Source organism: Eupeodes corollae, chromosome 1 (assembly GCF_945859685.1).
Source record: "Eupeodes corollae chromosome 1, idEupCoro1.1, whole genome shotgun sequence".
NCBI classification, from domain to species: Eukaryota; Metazoa; Arthropoda; class Insecta; order Diptera; family Syrphidae; genus Eupeodes; species Eupeodes corollae.
In genome coordinates this window covers 173808630-173824160 of record NC_079147.1, presented here as the reverse complement: position 1 = coordinate 173824160, position 15531 = coordinate 173808630, and the positions used below count along the sequence as shown (strand labels likewise).

General features: G+C 31.1%; 2 protein-coding genes across 2 annotated transcripts; both read left to right on the top strand.

The window, feature by feature from the left end:
* Nucleotides 1-5012: 5012 nt before the first annotated feature.
* On the top strand, nt 5013-6022 carry LOC129939836 (B9 domain-containing protein 2). Its single transcript, XM_056048001.1, has 4 exons — nt 5013-5252; nt 5416-5605; nt 5668-5829; nt 5884-6022. Exons 1-4 carry the CDS (start codon nt 5165-5167, stop codon nt 5975-5977), a joined length of 534 nt encoding a protein of 177 aa, XP_055903976.1. The 5' UTR covers nt 5013-5164; the 3' UTR covers nt 5978-6022.
* On the top strand, nt 6012-15515 carry LOC129939834 (tectonic). Its single transcript, XM_056047999.1, has 3 exons — nt 6012-6578; nt 14049-14199; nt 14267-15515. The coding sequence occupies exons 1-3, from the start codon at nt 6012-6014 to the stop codon at nt 15463-15465; spliced, it is 1917 nt and encodes a 638-aa protein (XP_055903974.1). The 3' UTR covers nt 15466-15515.
* The last annotated feature ends 16 nt before the right edge of the window (nt 15516-15531 follow it).

Genomic DNA, 15531 nt, shown 5'->3' with positions numbered 1-15531 from the left:
AAATATTAATCGCATCCAACTGATTGATCATCAAAGCCTAAGAAACAAAAAATTTCTCACAAATTAAACATATGATCAAGTTCCCATTATCAAAATGATTTTATTTCCAAAACAATTTTGTGCAACGGAAAATAACGTTTTTAACATCTGGTAAAATTTTGAGAAAAATTAAATTGACATTTTTATTTATAAAAAACTAGCTGCTCGGTACGTGCTTCGCTACGTATAAGGCATAGTATTTAAAAAAAAATGATTATTAAGTTCATTTATTTAATCAAAAAAAAATATTTTAAATTGTTAGCTATTTAAAAGTCCAAATGACCCAAATGATATATTGTTTACATTATATTTATCAGCAAAGAGTAAAAACTAAAAAATAAAAAAGAATTGGGTACTATATGGTTAGTCTAAAACAGTTGGATAAACAATATTTTTAGTTTTTCCATTTTGAGCATGAATAAATAAACAGTTGGGGCACAGACTCTGGAACAGGCCACATAAAGTTGGGCAATGGGCATGTGAAAAACATGATTCCTTCAAATTGACACCACAAACGTGAAGTGTTAGCCCTTGGGCCTTATTTATGAACATCGCAAATGATATACACATACATAGGGATACTCTACTCAGTATCAAACACACTTCTCCTTTTGATTTAAAATTTAAGATTGTAACTTCAATCAAATTTGGGAATAACTTCTTCACTGCCAATCTGGTGCCATTACACAGTTTTGGTGGATTAATTTTTCGCAATAATATAATCAAAGCAGCAATTTTCAGATTCAATCAATGCGGTTGTATACCAGCCGGTTCCAATGAATTTAAAAATTCAATTGGATAAATCATTGCCTCATCTTGATTCATAACACTGTCAATTGATCAATGTGTCGTGACTACACGTGGCGATTTCGCTTCAATTCGAAAATTGGTGGCATTGATATGAAAGTTTTCGGTGCTAAAATGGTTCGTTCTCTCAACCAATTATTATTTCTGTAATTTTGAAGAATATTCGGAAAAATACATTCAATCAACTCATCTGTCGGTTGGTATTTTGCCATCACCAATTTCTAACAATTGTTTTGATAACTCATGAACAGTTGCATCATTATGTAGCTGAATACTCATATTAATATTTTTTTCGTACATATCTACAAAGAACTGAAGACTTCAAACAGGCGTTTTTATTTCATCAATAGGAGTTAATCGAGGAATGATAGGCAATGTTTGACGAAAGTTCCCTGAGCACCACCAAAATAGCTGTTGATTACCGCGTAAATCTTGCATTGTTCGATTAAATGCTTCTATTGATTTTTTATTCGCCCTTGTGCACTCATCCCATAAAATAATTGACATTAATCGCAGAACTTTTTCAATAGCAGAATTTCTCGAAATATTGCAAGTTAGATTTTCAACCACCCGTTCATTCAATGGCAACTTTAATGTACAGGGTGCGGTCCGACCACCTTTTAATAATGTAGCAGCAATTCCCGAAGATGCAAGTGCCAATTCAATTTTCTTTTCAATAGTCGCTAAAATCAATGATACAACGAATTTTTTTGCCTGTACCACCAGTTGCATCCAAGAAATATAATCCACCTGTATTATTGGAAACGGCTTGCATGATTGTGTCATACACATGTTTTTGTTGAATATTCAATTTGGTTATATTCGATTGTAAAAATAACCGTAAATCATTAGAATTGATTTCTTGCTTACGTTGCAATTCACGATCAAAAAAAGCATGTATCTCACGATTTGGTGCGGTCATACCCAAAAATTGTGCTAATGCTTTATCTACAATCGTTAGGCACATATCTTCAATTATAAATACAGTTTCATTGTACATTTATAAGGTTATCAACAAATCGGGATTTCCTTAAGTATCAGTACAAATTGTTTGTATATGGGAGTATAGAAAGATGTTGATTTAACACATTTTCAATTTTTTTTTAAATTTTCTCTACATACAAACCTTCTCCGGACTTCAACGAATAATTCAAGACCAAAATTAGCCAAATCGGTAAAGGCATTGTTGAGTTATAACATTACAACGAAAAGTGGCATTGATTTTTATATATATAGATAAAAACCTAAAAAAAAACATTACTCAAAGTTGGTAAAAATTAAATTTCGACTCAAATTTGAGATTATGGCTTCCAATTATTTTTATCTTATAAGAAATATTGTTTTCAAAATTTGAGAAAACCCTAAACAACAAAGTTAATAAAAGTTGTTAAAAATTGATTTTTGACTCAAATATCTTTTTAAAACTTTGGGATATTGGCTTTAAACTACTTTTTTTCTCTTGCAAAATATTGTTGTCAACATTCAGTAACATTTTTAAAAAAATCGAATTGTTTTCTGATAAAAAATAAAAATTAAACAAAAGTTGGTATAAATTGATTTTTGACTCAAATATCTTTTCAAAACTGTGAGATATTGGCTTCAGACTAATTTTATCTTCTAAAAACTATTGTTTAAAACATTCAGTAAAATTTTGAAAAAAATCGAATTGACAGTTTTTAACAAAAAATAAAAACCTAAAAAAGCATTACTAAAAGTTCGTAAAAATTGATTTTGGACTTAAATATCTTTTAAACACATTGAGATATAGGCTTCAATTAACACTCGATAAAATGTTGAGAAAAATGGAATTGACAGTTTTGTACACAAAATAAGAAAACCTTAAAAAGCATTTGGTAATATAAGTTCGAAAAAATAGATTTTTTTACTGAAATATATTTTTAAAAATTGGAGATATAGGCTTTAAATTAATTTAATTTTAATTAAAAATAGTTTTTTTTTAACTTTCGGTATAATTTTGAGAAAAATCGAATTGAAAATTTTCTTTAAAAAAATAAAAATAAAAAGCTAAACATTGATTTTCGTCTCAAATCTTTTTAAAAATCAAAAATATCGGCTTCAAATTTATTTCAAACTTATTTTATCTCACAGAAAATATTGTTTTCGATATTAAGTAAATTTTTTATAAAAATCCAACTTTCCGTCACATCCCGCCTTCGAACCTCGAATACTTTACGAAAAAAAAAATTATTTTATCGCCAAAATAATTTTATGCAACGAGAAATAACGTTTTTGAAATCAGGTAAAATTTTGAGAAAAATAGAATTGACAGTCGTTTTACAAGAAATAAAAAGCTAAAAAATATTAGTAAAATTTCGGAAAAATTGATTTTCGACTCAAATACTCGCATCTTTTCAAAAATGTGAGAGTATAGCTTCAAGCTATGTTTTTCTTATAAGAAATATTGTTTTCAACATTCGGTTAATTTGAATTGACAGTTTTTTATACTAAAACTTGGTAAAAAATTACTTTCGAACCAAATTTCTTTTCAAAATTGAAAGATTTTGCCGTTAAACTATTTTCATCTCACAGAAAATAGTATAAATAAATTATATATTAGATGTCGCAACTGTCCATGAAGAACCAGGGCCTAGTGGCTTACAACTTTCATCCATTCCTGTGTGCGAGTAATGTTGTCAGAGATGGAAGGGACCTACAGTTTATATGCCGAATCCGAACGGCTAATTTGAGAAAGTACTTTTCATGACAAAAATTACTCTTGGAGGATTTGTCAATTCCTCGCAAGAGGCAGTACCTATGAAAAAGTTAGGTTGCAAGGGTAGGGACTGAACCCAAGACCCCTTGACAGTCCAACGCACTAACCATCACGCTACGGGTACTACTAAAGTTGCCTTGATTGGAAACTAATTTTCTGGCACTTGGCCTATCAGATACTAAACTTTCAAGTCCCTACGTCATATTTCTACGAGAATGAGAATGAAACCACGGAAACGATATTACAGAATCCCAATATAATGTTCCAACAAGATGAACCTTCTTCGAAAATTTAGTACTTCTTATTTGGCCCGACCTGCACCATCCGATCATTTAACACCTATTGTAAAATCACATATGTAGACATACATATAGACGAGATTATTGTAAAGTGATCAATGTGGTGAACATTATTTATATTGGTTATACTCGTATGAGAGATATTTTCGTTATTGAGAATGTAATAATATTTAATAACCATAGTGGGAAAAGTCTGTATGCAGAATGATAATATTATCTGCTAAGAAGACAAATCCACTCCTTTTTTTTCAAAATTATAATTCCATTGTTTGCGTATAAGTACCACCATCAAATTGATACCTATGCAAGTATATACTCCTTATACACACGACAAACGAGACGTCACATCACTGAGCTGTTATCTCCCCAAATCCCAATAGGACTTAATTTCCTCTCAACTTATTTAGTAAGAATTCAGAATCGAAATCCAAATCCAGAATGTACATACAGAAAACATGAAGGATTTTCGCATTAAAAACAAAATCATATCTCCCTTTTTGTAACATAGTATCAAAGTAAAAATATTGAAAAAACCTGTAATCCCTCCCGAATTCATGTTTGTAATTTCCTTTTTTAAAAATTTTGATTTAATTCAGGAAGGTATTACTGTACTGTTTTTTCCCCGTGGATTTTATAGCTAGGTCGTTAGCTGGTTCGCAACATCCGCACGGCAGTATTATATACAGAGAGCAGAGACAACAAAAGCATATTCGGTTTCATATTTAGCTATGAGAGTTCGAGATACGATTTCATTTTAGACGATTTGAATGGTAGAGTTGGTGAAGAGCCGGATAAGTGTAACACAAATTCCACATACATTGGTAAGGTGTGGGATATAGGCATGCAACGCAGTCACCCATATGCTTATGCCACATCGAAAAGGGATGAAAACGTTAACGACGAACGTTTTGTCCGTAGCGTGGGTTTGTCCTTTCGATATACGATTGTCCTAGCTTGTCGATGTCGTTGGCAACTACAACGACGTCAACTTCGACACGATGCCGATGATGAAAATACACCCTCCATTTGTTGTTTTGACAAAATATCTACTCACCTGTCCTCGTCCTGTCGCCATGGCGCCAACCATGACCAAAACCAAAACAAATTCGATTTCCTGCTATAGTTTGTTCCTCATTTAAAAGTCTGTCAGTAAGCGTTGTGAATCAAGTTGCAAACACACATTCACTCACTCACAGGTAGTCATCAGTTTCGTGTTTGCAGAATTTTTGGATGTGAAGAATTTATTGCATAAGCCACAACTTTGTGCAGTTATAGGAGGAAATTGATGGCGGAGGTGCATATCATCGGACAGATATTGAGGGCGGAAGATTTTGAAGAGTCTCATCTCTTTTGCAAGTGGAGCCTTCAGTGTGGTATGTATGTAAAATGCATATTGGATGCGACAACAAAGGGTAAAACTTTTGTTCGCAGAGTGTAGTTTAGAGAAACCTAAGTTTGATAAGAAAAGCGAGTGCCATACATAGGTACATACATACAATACACAAAGAGACTTTTAAAAATAATTCTTTGAAAAAGGTTCCGCGTGGAAAGTTGTTCAAGGCAGGACGGAAGGAAGCACATTTGTTTGTTCGAATCCATTGGAGAAATCTTCGGAATTTTGCTGCCCACTGGACATACATTTGGCAACTGGCAGTGTGCAAGGTTGGCCTAAATTGCATTTGGAAATTTACGCAGTAAATTTTCTCAAAAATACCTGGCCCGTGGGGTATAATTTAATTATTTTCAGTAGTTGAAAGTACTTTTTTGAGTTTTCCAATTTGTTTTCAGGTTTGGAGTTGTTTATATTCCCATGCGACCGGGATTCCATCGCATTGAAGTCGACACTTGGAAAGTTGCACCCGTAACGTTTTGGGATTGTGTAAGAGAAAGGTTTGGAGCTGGTGGCACTACACTAAGCAAGGAAGATCTTATTTTTTCGGGGGCAGAGAGGTAAACATCAATATTTGAAACTAACATTTTTACATTAAAATCAATAAATTTCAGATACAAATTACAAACAAAATCATCTGGGAGTGTTGTTATTGAAATTTCTTTGATATTTAGAAAGTTTTCAAAGTACGGTGTTGAATTTGTTTAACCTTAACATAATATATCCCTCTCTGTTAAAAAATATGGTTGTGACAATAATGAAGACTTTGCTTGCTCTGCTGTCTTTAATAACACTCATTGGATCAGTTAAGATTGGAATTTCAAAACCAGTGGTTATAAGTGAAAACGTTACAACTGAAGGAACCACAATGGAACCAACGACTACTTTAAAAATGACCACTATATCTACTTCAGTCAGAACAACAACCATCAAGAACATTCCAACAACACAATTAACATCCAAATCAATCTCAAGCTCAACATCGACGTCGACAACCACAACAACATCAATTCCACCAACTACAACAATAATGACACCGCCGAATAATGATTCCCGGCTTAATTCTATTAGAAAAACAAACAAAGATCGATCGGGGTATTTTTGTTCTTGCGATTTAAGACCATTTTTCTGTGATATAAATTGTTGTTGTGACATTGATTGCATATCTGAGGAACTGAATTCATTTGATTGTCATAATGAAGATGATCATCTAGAAGATTTTAATTATCTCCAAGGATTGCCACCTTGTAGGATTAATGAAGGGTGGCTTTGTGTTTTCCGTACAAATATAGATGTTTCTCGAAACAAGGTATGTTATCGTCTAATTTAAAAGTACTTCTTCACATTTTTAGCACGGAGTTAAACCAGATAGATGCTTATCACTTACATAAGTGCTTACACCGCATGTTTTCTTTTTATTTTTAAGAAAGGAAATTAAGTATTTTCTAATTCTCATATAAAACTTATCAATTCAATTCAATTTATTTTTCTTCTTCTTTTACAGTTACATATATAAAATAAAAAAAATTTAAACAACTAAAAATTTAACAATACAAAATAATATTTACAATATAAACATTTTTTAAGTGTTTTTCACTCGAAAATAAGTAAGAAAAAGTAAAGGCACGATCTGTTGTCTAACGACAAGAGTCGAAAGTACCATAGAAATATTTAATTCAAAAATAATTAAAAGTTATTTAATAAACAATTGTTGTGTAAGTGTATGAAATGATTCAAATTACTTTAAGTTTAAACCAATATTTTGATAATGTTAAAGACTGTATCAAAATCGAAGTTAAAAAGCCATTTTTTAATTTTTTTATTGAATAAATGAGATTATCGAATGCTACGTAATTCTGGGGGCAATGAATAGTTTAGGTGCTACTGAGGAATAAAAGTTGAGAAATCTATAAGTATTGTGCACAGGATTGATAGCAAGATTCCTATCTCTACTCCGTAATGTGTAAGCTGGAGTATTGTGGCTTAGAAGATAACCACTTCTACAGAAAATATGCTTTTGAGTAACTAACAAAGGTTGTATATAGTTTTTGTAAGTACCACCCCAACATATTATTCCATATTGTATTTTTGATTGAACTAGTCCATAATAATAGTCTCCATTAGTTCCTTACAACAAAGGTTTCTCAAGTGAAACAAAACATAAGTGGTTGACAACAAATATTTTTTTAAAGCTAAGGTGTACACTTTCCAGTTAATTTTATTATCAATTATCAGACCAAGATATTCAGGTTCGATACGAAAACATTTAGGAGAACAAACAACATCCACTTCATTTGTTGGGACACTATTAGAGGCTCAGCAAGATAAGCTACTTAGTGAGAATCTTCTACAGTCTATGCTGTGCTGAATAAGAAGTGGAGGATTCATATCTAGAGCAGTGAAATTGAAAAACATAACTTTTGTTTTTCCCTAATAACAAGCTTATGAATGCCAAACCAATGTCTGAATAACTCCAATCGAAATTGATATCCGAAATTAAATCTTACATTGAGGGACTAGGATAAACACAAGCTATGTCATCAGCAAAGCCAGTTACTTTTCCTTTTAAGTTAAGACTAAATACACTTTTGATATAGATAAGGAACAAAATTGGACCTAACACTGAACCTTGAGGAAATCCTATATTAATACTTCTGGTTTCACGGAAATGACCACCTACCTTAACCTTTTGCTTCCTCTTTTTAAGGTAGGAAGAAAACCAATCTAGCATAAAACCTCTGAATCCAGCTTTTTCTAATTTTCTCAATAATATGACATGATCTACTGTATGAAATGCTAATTAATATCAATATATAGAGTAGCAGTGTACTTTTTCTGATCGCTTCTTTCGTAGATATGACAACAGTGTGCTAAAAGTGCATCTTCAGTTGATATACCAGCTCTAAATCCATACTGATTTGAGATTTTTTCTAGATAACTGACCAATCTACACCTGATGGCTTTTTAAAAAATTTTTGAGAATACTTGTAATAGGGATATAGGCCTATAGTTATTCATACATTTGTATCACCTTTCTTAAATATAGGAATTACTTCAGCTACTTTCAAACTTTGTGGGAATTCACCTTGAACAATACTATTGTTAAATAAATGAGTTAAAATGTCAACCACATTATGGCCAACTTCATTGACAAAGTTGTTGGAATAACTATTTGACGAAGTAGAAAACGAATTATCCAAAGCTTGAATAACTTTATAGACCTCAAACGAAGATATCGTGTTAAAGAAAAAACTATTTGATTGAAAACTTTCATTAAAACAATTTTCTGGACAAATGAAAGAAAAGGGATTTATGCCTGCATCAGAAATAGTATTTACGTCAATTTGAATAAAATATTCATTAAATATTTTAGCCATTTCAGAATGATCAACAATGTTCATAGTTCCAAAGGTAAGATTTGAAGGAAAATAAAAAGTTGTTTTATTGTTGAAAAATTCATTTACTATTGACCATTCTTTTCTTTATTAATCTCCTTTGGCTTCATGGAACTTGTCCACGAATCTCTTTACATAGAACTTTAAACTTTTCACGGAATAAAACGTTATTTGGATGTTTCTTACACTTAAGCCTCAACTGATTTTTTAAATCGATTTTGTCTAATAAATAATTAGACATCCATGGCTTGGGTTTTTAAATTTTCCTTTACTGCTTGCAAATACTTTTGAGCTTTGATCGACATAACCTTTCGGCAAGCAGCTGCCTTAAACTGCGAGTATAAAATTTCATACAAAAACCTCCTTAAAACAAAATTGTCAAAAGCTATTGAGGGTTCATAATCGGAATAGACTCTTGTCCAGTTTTCAAAAAGCAAATGAGAGTTAAGCAGTTCAAAATTAGTTTTGGTAGTTTGCTTGTGGAGAACCTGTTTTCTCATTACGATTTGACTATTTTCTTTAAATTTAAAACATAAACACCTTTAACCTTTCGCTTAGCGATTGCATATTTTAAATTAACCTTACTTGGCAAAAAATAATTTAAGTGCACATTCGAAATCAGCTTAACTTCATTCCAGTTATCATTTCTTAAAATATTTAATTTTATTCAAACATGACATTACGAGAAAGAGAGACCTCGCCTGTTTGTCCTGGTTCAAATTTGGAAATTGATGTTTTAAGCAGAATCGAATTAGACGTTTTTCTAATTTGTTTTTGAAACCAAAAACAACAGCAGTATGAAATTCTCAAAAACGAATAAAAAGAGAAAGAGAAAGAGAGACCTCGACTGTTTGTCCTGGTTCAAACTTGGAAATTGATTTTTTAAGCAGAATCGAATTAGGCGTTTTTCTAATTTGTTTTTGAAACCAAAAACAACAGCAGTATGAAATTCTCAAAAACGAATAAAAAGTTCTTACAATTTCTTTCTTAACTTCTTTCAGTACAAAAAAAAATAATAGAACCATTATTTTGTTTGTAAAATTGCTCAGAAACTAATGAATTCTTATAAACAATTTATTTTTAAACAGGCTCAAATAATATCATTGATGATCGAACAAATTTTGCTAAATCTTTCACCAATATCTATCTGTTGATATCTTTTTGGGCTTTTGTGATTAATTGATCTGTTTTATAAAAAATAAATGATCTTCAGATCTTTGATTTTTCAACCAAATAGCACTGAAAGCTTATTTGATTCTTTAACAAACCGGAAAGAAGTAATTTTTGTTTCTATTGCACAAATATCAATTTGAATTACTTGCCCATGTTCTTTATTTCACTTATTGCGAATACACTTTGCGAAAGTTAATTTGGGTGTTCCACAAATCGTTATTGTGGATTGGATTTTCGAACATGCAAATGGATGTTCTGTATTTCGGTTTATTACATTTTTTTAACGCATTAAAATCACATTTTTTATTTCTGTGAATTGATCTTTGTTAACTTCTTTCTGTTAGGAATCGGAGGGTTGCAGAAAGTTTTTGAACTGAAGGAATCGATGAAGGTATTATAAAAAGTCTTATTTCCCTTAGAGCATATAAAAAAGCATCTTTGTTTGATCTAAAATAACAATGAAAGCTTAAAAGAGAAAACCAAGAATTTTCTTTATTTATGAGAACAATTCTACATAATTTTCATACACGTACATTATGTTAGGTAAATCCATTATAAACGGTGATTTTTTAAGAGCTTGAGAACTTTTTTAAAAAAAAAACGCATAAAATTTGCAAAATCTCATCGATTCTTTATTTGAAACGTTAGATTGGTCCATGACATTTACTTTTTGAAGATAATTTTATTTAAATGTTGACCGCGGCTGCGTCTTAGGTGGTCCATTCGGAAAGTCCAATTTTGGGTAACTTTTTCGAGCATTTCGGCCGGAATAGCCCGAATTTCTTCGGAAATGTTGTCTTCCAAAGCTGGAAAAGTTGCTGGCTTATTTGTGTAGACTTTAGACTTGACGTAGCCCCACAAAAAATAGTCTAAAGGCGTCAAATCGCATGATCTTGGTGGCCAACTTACCGGTCCATTCCTTGAGATGAATTGTTCTCCGAAGTTTTCCCTCAAAATGGCCATAGAATCGCGAGCTGTGTGGCATGGAGCGCCATCTTGTTGAAACCACATGTCAACCAAGTTCAATTCTTCCATTTTTGGCAACAAAAAGTTTGTTAGCATTGAATGATAGCGATCGCCATTCACCGTAACGTTGCGTCCAACAGCATCTTTGAAAAAATACGGTCCAATGATTCCACCAGCGTACAAACCACACCAAACAGTGCATTTTTCGGGATGCATGGGCAGTTCTTGAACGGCTTCTGGTTGCTCTTCACTCCAAATGCGGCAATTTTGCTTATTTACGTAGCCATTCAACCAGAAATGAGCCTCATCGCTGAACAAAATAAATCGGACGTAAAGCGCGAAACACATTTCGAACCGAACACTGATTTTGGTAATAAAATTCAATGATTTGCAAGCGTTGCTCGTTAGTAAGTCTATTCATGATGAAATGTCAAAGCATACTGAGCATCTTTCTCTTTGACACCATGTCTGAAATCCTGCGTAATCTTTCAAATACTAATGCATGAAAATCCTAACCTCAAAAAAATCACCCTTTATTTGATTTGTCTCCCAAAATTCGTCTTCTTATTTTTTCTATTGAATTCTGTTTCCTTTTTTCACTTAAAATTGAGAATAATATTGCATCATCAAACAAAATAAAAATGGATGATACTGACTTAGAAGTAATTTCGAAATCGATCTAATTGAAGAACATGCAATTTCATTTCACGTGAAATTGAAAAGTGATTTCAATTCACTTTCTATGGAAATTCGGAACATGGGCGACTGAATATTTTAAAATTTAAAAATATATATATACTTTTTTAAACAGATTCTTTGAAGATGTGAAAATTTTGGTCCAACCCAGTCGTGCATTTATATAACATTAGCGAAATGGTTTTTTGTAAATATATAAATACATGCGTTTCTCAGAATTGTCTAAACCTCATAAGTGCAGATGAAAATAAGGTTTATACCGTTGCTCTATGAGGCTGTATGCCCGTAATTGCGTATGTACCTCTAAAAAGTGAATGGGCAGGTGCGGGCAACATACGAGACTTAAGTTGCATTCATTGCAGACATTCTTTGAACGTCAATTGTGACCAAGGCAACTAATTATCTTTTCACGTGTCATATATTTCAAACTCGAACCTTTAATCCACAAACCTGTACCTTTAGTTTATCGTGTCAAAAACCAATGTTGAGTACAAAACACTTATCTTACTTCTGGAATTGTGCAGAAAATCAATAAATAAAAAGAAGCTGGGATGCGACCCACACTGATAACTTCCCATCCCGTCGATTTGTCTTGCTTAAAAGTTTTTATATATACTCGTTTTGAAGATTTTATTTTTTATGAAAAAACGGACTGTTGGATTTTTATATAAAAATTACTGACTATCGAAAGCAATATTTTATGTGAAATGAAAAAAGTTTGAAGCCAATATTTTTAATTTTTGAAAAGCTATTTGAGTCCAAAGTAAATTTTTACTAAGTAATTTTTACAATATTGTTTTCGAATGTTGAAAACAGTAATTCTTATAAGATAAAATTAGTTTAAAGACAATATTTCAAATTTTTAAAAAGATATTTGAGACGAAAATCAATTTTTACCAACTTTTATCCATTTTTTTTAGGTTTTTATTTTTTGTAAAAAAACTGTCCATTCGATTTATCTCAAAATTTCTCCGAATGTTTAAAACAGTATTTCTTATAAGTTAAAACTTAATTGGAACCATAATCTAAAATTTTTGAAAAGATATTTGAGTCGAAAATCAATTTTTAACAACTTTGGTTAAATTATCTTTTAAGTTTTTATTTTTTCTAAAAAAAAACTGTCAATTCGATTTTTCTCAAAATTTTACTCAATATTAAACATAATATTTTTTAATAGTTTAAAGGTGTTTGAGTCGAAAATAAATTTTTTCCAACTTTTATTATTTTTTTTTTGTTTAGATTTTTGTTTTTTGTAAAAATCTTTCAATTCGATTTTTCTCAACATTTTTCAGAATGTTAAAAACAATATTTCTTATAAGATAAAATAAGTTTGAAGCCTGAATTTTAATTTTTGAAAAGATATTTTAATCGATATTCAATTTTTACCAACTCTGAGTAATGTTTTTTTAGATTATTATTTTTTATAAAAAAACTGTCAATTCGATTTTCCTCAAAATTTTATCAGATGTCAAAAACATTATTCTTCGCTGCACAAAATTGTTTTGGGAATGAAATCATATTTTAGTCGTAAAATTTTGGGAGTGACAATTTTTTTCAGTTTTTTTGATTTATAATGGATTTTTCTTTTCTTTGATATAACGTTACAATATATTATATAAAATTTAATTCATCTCTCTAGCGTTTTTGGTTCGTAAGACATTTAGGGTTTACCAAAATTTTCACCTTTTTTTCAAACTGCTGTGGTAAATAAAAACAACCACGCAATTTTCTTGAGAGCCCTTTCTTCATCTTTTTGCCTTATTATCTGTATAGCAAAATTTATTTGAAATCGATATCTCTTCTGGTTCTTGAGCTATAGACGACGAAAAAAACGTTGCGAACATACGGACGTACAAAAATTGGTAAAAATACTTAAAAATGTTATAGTACATCAAAATGCTGTAAATAGGCTGAAAAAGAAAGATACTTTTAATAAATACAAAACTGAGTCATTTATTTTGTAGTTTTTTATATGTTATAGTTTTTCGTTTTATCATAAAAAATTGATCTTTTGGTTAAAAAAAACGCCGAAATAGTATTCCTAAAATTAAGAAAAACTATAGAAAAATTATGCTTTCTTATTTCTATTTCAATAATTAAAAAGGTGCTATTTCACAAGAACTACTAAAAATTGTATGCAACTTTTGGAGTTTTTTATTAGCCTTGTAAAGCAACAAAGAATTTTCCCGCCTGTTTATTTTCAACAATTGCGCGTTTTATTTACAGGCTTCTTCTCTGTTTGTGTGAACATTTATATAATGTTATATATAGAAATATAATTGGACGAAAATATAAAAAGGTTTCGAAACACTTTAAATTTAAAAAAATTAAAATCGAAAAGCAGAATACGACTGTTAAATACCTTTGAATTCCGCTTTAATCCCTTATGACATGAAGAATCTTTATTATGTGCAAAATTATAATTGTTAAAGTTGGCATATCAGCTATTTCGATTCAATTTCATTTCAATAAGTTGACAAGAAGACCACATCTTATTCTATAAGCCTTTTTTCAAATTTTATACTTAAAATTTTAATCAATGATTTCAGCACCATAACTACTTTTTTGAGAAATTGATCTTCCATGAATGGCCCCAACTTTTAAGGGAAGACAACGGCCCAGGAAGGGATCGAAGTTTCTATAAAATTGGAGAACCCTTATTGCTTTATAGTTTAGAGGTTGACGAAATTCTCGAGTTTGGTAAATAAAAGCAAAACAAAATAATGTTTACACAAAATATTTATCTTATTAACTTTCTTCTTTTAAGATCTTCCGTTTTCCCTAGTCGGCCATCATTGTCAAATCAACGAGTCTGTTCGTCATTTGAAGAAAAAACAATCATCTTGCCAGCTTTCACTGGAAAAAGCTAAAAGTTTAGAGACTGCGTTATTTCAAAAACTTTGTACCTCATTTCTCCTGCAGGGGCCTAATACTCAAACACCATTGGATGGAATTGTTAAAGAAACTTTTACCGAATTAATTCCAATAACAATTTTCTTTTGTTCCAAAGAATATGATTGTGTTCCAGTATCAAATAATGATTCTAACATCGAATATTTGGATGACTCGGCTTATAGCAATTTGATTCAAACGAAGTTAACTCACAATCACACAAACTTAATAAGCTGTGAAGTATTTTTTGTTCAGTCCGAAGAAAAATCAAGTGAAATTTGGCTAAACTATGAAGTTGATTTTGTGCATGTAAATGATATCCAAGGAAATTCTTTGAACGTAAGTGGCCCTTTGGGTTATACTATGGGTAGGCCACTAATAATTGGTCAAAAGGTCCTGTTCAACGAATCAGCAGAAAATGTAGACTCCAATCGTATTTTAAGTTACTTCCACACTAATAGAACACAAAAAATACATATTTTTGTACCCAGACGAAATCGAGAACTTTGTGAAAGCAGCCAACTAACTTTGAACTTTGGGGAAAGTATATTAGTCCAATGTTCTGTTCTTCTTGATAACTCAACTGAAATAACAAGGGATTCTAATTTTACGAACATTTGTGCACAATTACAAATTCGAACCTTTAATTTTTTTCAAGTCAATGAAATTCTAGAACTTCAAGATGAATACTTTATTTCCATATTGGGATACCCTGCAAACAAGACTGATTACTGGACTAAAATCGAGCTGATGAGCTACGAGCACTTGCCAGTGATCGGTTACTATTTGGACAAGGACAAATCATTTATTTGTGAGAATATGATTCTTGGAGTGAAATATGAATTTTTAATCGTTAAAGAAGACGTGAACGGGGTCAGACATCAAAATCTTTTGAATCGAGCAACAATTGAAATGGAAAAGAGACATGATCTAAAATTTCAATTGGATGAGATAGTGTCGATTCCGATTACGTTTTCAACTGTGTTCCATGATCTTCAAGTAGTAAACAAGGCTATAAGATGGACAGCTTTCGGAATTGTTTTCTTAATAAGCCTTATAGTTTCATATATTTAATTAACATGTAGAAATAATAAACAATAAAACTCAATCACAACTAAATCTTATATCTTTTTTTTTTTA

Bases quoted from the DNA above. Each gene is read 5' to 3' on its own strand.
- LOC129939836 (XM_056048001.1), top strand. From the start codon at position 5,165: ATGGCGGAGGTGCATATCATCGGACAGATATTGAGGGCGGAAGATTTT. The intron at 5,253-5,415 runs GTATGTATGTAA...TCTTTGAAAAAG, and splicing joins CAAGTGGAGCCTTCAGTGTG to GTTCCGCGTGGAAAGTTGTT. The intron at 5,830-5,883 runs GTAAACATCAAT...AATAAATTTCAG, and splicing joins ATTTTTTCGGGGGCAGAGAG to ATACAAATTACAAACAAAAT.
- LOC129939834 (XM_056047999.1), top strand. From the start codon at position 6,012: ATGGTTGTGACAATAATGAAGACTTTGCTTGCTCTGCTGTCTTTAATA. The intron at 6,579-14,048 runs GTATGTTATCGT...CAATGATTTCAG, and splicing joins TAGATGTTTCTCGAAACAAG to CACCATAACTACTTTTTTGA. The intron at 14,200-14,266 runs GTAAATAAAAGC...TCTTCTTTTAAG, and splicing joins TGACGAAATTCTCGAGTTTG to ATCTTCCGTTTTCCCTAGTC.